Source organism: Bactrocera oleae, chromosome X (genome assembly GCF_042242935.1).
Source record: "Bactrocera oleae isolate idBacOlea1 chromosome X, idBacOlea1, whole genome shotgun sequence".
Taxonomy (NCBI): domain Eukaryota; kingdom Metazoa; phylum Arthropoda; class Insecta; order Diptera; family Tephritidae; genus Bactrocera; species Bactrocera oleae.
In genome coordinates, this window is record NC_091541.1 from 1,366,829 (window position 1) to 1,369,238 (window position 2,410).

At 37.0% G+C, this 2,410-nt stretch overlaps 1 protein-coding gene across 1 annotated transcript; it reads left to right on the top strand.

Annotated features, from left to right (window-relative positions):
- Window positions 1-221: 221 nt before the first annotated feature.
- LOC138858056 (uncharacterized) lies at window positions 222-1,640 on the top strand. Its single transcript, XM_070112526.1, has one exon. The coding sequence runs from the start codon at window positions 222-224 to the stop codon at window positions 1,638-1,640; it is 1,419 nt and encodes a 472-aa protein (XP_069968627.1).
- Window positions 1,641-2,410: the final 770 nt, after the last annotated feature.

Consider the following 2,410-nt stretch of genomic DNA (forward strand, 5'->3'; position numbering starts at 1 on the left):
AATTGCTAGAAGACGATAACCATTGGGACTTAGCGCTTGCTGATGCTGCGTTGACATCAACACCGAATAACATTCGTCAGTTGTTTTCAATTATTTTGACGACATGTTATCCCTCGCAAGCACAAACTTTGTGGGAAAAATATAAAAATTGTATGACAGAAGACATCTTGCACCGAGTTAGAGAAACAAATCAATGCCAAAACATAGATTATACACCAGAGATGTACAATGAAGCATTGGTCTTGATCGAGGATTTATGTGTTCTTATTTCAAATTTACCACTTAATCATTATGGTATGCCATCACCTAATCGTCCAGCCACCGACTTAGTCAATACCGATTTACAACGAGAAAAGCAATATGATCATGGAAGTTTAGCAACAATTATCATGAACAGTGAACCATTACTGACAGCAGAACAAAAAATTATTTATGATCGGATTATGCTGGCTGTTGCTGCTGAACAAGGCGGTTTTTTTTTCTTGGATGCACCCGGTGAAACCGGTAAGACATTTTTAATATCGTTGATTCTTGTCAAAATACGGTCGCAACAAAAAATCGCATTAGCAGTAGCATCGTTAGGCATTGCGGCTACTTTACTGGATGGTGGGCGAACAGCACATTCAACATTCAAGCTGCCATTGGACGTTCATAATAAACCAGATGCAATGTGTAACATCAAAAAGAATAGTGGAATAGCTGCAGTGTTGCGGAAGAGTTCTATAATAATTTGGGATGAGTGCACAATGGCACACAAATATTCACTTGAAGCATTAAACAGAACTATGCAAGATTTAAACAGCAATAATAAACTTTTCGGTGGTGCTATCTTACTTTTGTCTGGTGACTTCCGGCAGACCTTACCGGTTATACCTCGCTCTACTTTCGCGGATGAGATTAATGCATGTTTGAAACAATCATTCTTATGGCGAAGTGTTGAAACACTTCGATTGACCATAAATATGCGAGTACAATTGCAAAATGATCCATCGGCACAAATATTTTCCAAACAACTACTAGATATTGGGAACGGTAAAATAGAACTGCAACCAAATAGGCAATGCATTAAACTACCAGACAATTTTTGCACTGTTGTTCAGGATAAAAATGAATTGATTCAGAGTATTTTCCCGGATATACAGAATAATTATTTGAATCATGAATGGCTTAGTCAACGGGCGATTTTGCCAGCCAAAAACGTTGATGTTGACGAAATTAACTTTCAGATACAACAGTTGTTACCAGGAGATCTGATGTCTTTTAAATCAATCGATACTGTTGTTGATGAAAATGAAAGTGTAAAATTTCTGATTGAATTTTTAAATTCATTAGATATCCCTGGAATGCCACCACATAATCTTCGATTAAAGATTGGTTCCCCTATTATTCTCCTCCGTAATTTGAATCCACCTCAATTATGTAACGGTACGCGTTTGGTCATCAAAAAGATCACCGGAAACATTCTTGAAGTAACCATTTTGGCTGGGAAGTTTAAAGGAAAAGTGGTCCTGCTGCCACGTATTCCGATGATACCATCAGATTCTACCATACCCTTCAAAAGGCTACAGTTTCCAATTCGTTTAGCTTTCGCCATGTCTATAATAAATCTCAAGGTCAAACAATGTCCATTTTTGGTTTAGATTTGGAAAATCCTCGTTTTTCTCATGGAAAACTATATGTTGCGTGTTCACGTGTTGGGAAACCGTCGAATCTATTTGTGTTAGCTAAAGACAGGTTAACCAAAAACATTGTGCACCGATTGGTGTTAAATTAAAAGTATTTATAATTCAAAAAAATAGATATTAATGTTTAAAAGTTTAAGACTGTCTGCCTTGCCTACCTCATTCATGAGTTTAAGCGTCACATGTTATTTACTGTATTATACTGTATGAATAAAAATATACCCAATTTATTGAGAGCACGAAATTTATTTTCACTAGCTTTAAATAGGGTTAAAGGAAGCACTCGAATATTTAGTTGTATAATTGAACTCCGTTCAAATTAATTTATATACCAAATTATTAATTATTAAACAATTAAAATTTAATAAAAGTAAATAGTTGTGCAACCAGCTGATTTCGCGAAAACGATGTCCGAACAATGAAGGTTTGTCGTCGACGCGCTGTACCGCAGAGAAGAAGTTAGCGCGTAGGATCACTATTTAATCGAGTGTGTATAAGCGAATGTCCAGGATCGCTGTATTAGCGGTCTAATAAGCGAATGTAATGGTATGTTGTGTTGTCCTATGTGGTGTCATCTGGTGTGGGGTGAAATTCCTTGAGTGTTCACAGGTGTGGTGTGTTTCACTAGGGTGTGTCAGTTTTTCCGGGTAGAGTGGTGCACTTGGAGGAGGGAGTTTAAACTCATTTAAACATCCTGGGCCCCCTAGGCGAATATTTTACCTAGTATT

Coding starts and splice junctions, on each gene's coding strand:
- LOC138858056 (XM_070112526.1), top strand. CDS start 222: ATGTACAATGAAGCATTGGTCTTGATCGAGGATTTATGTGTTCTTATT.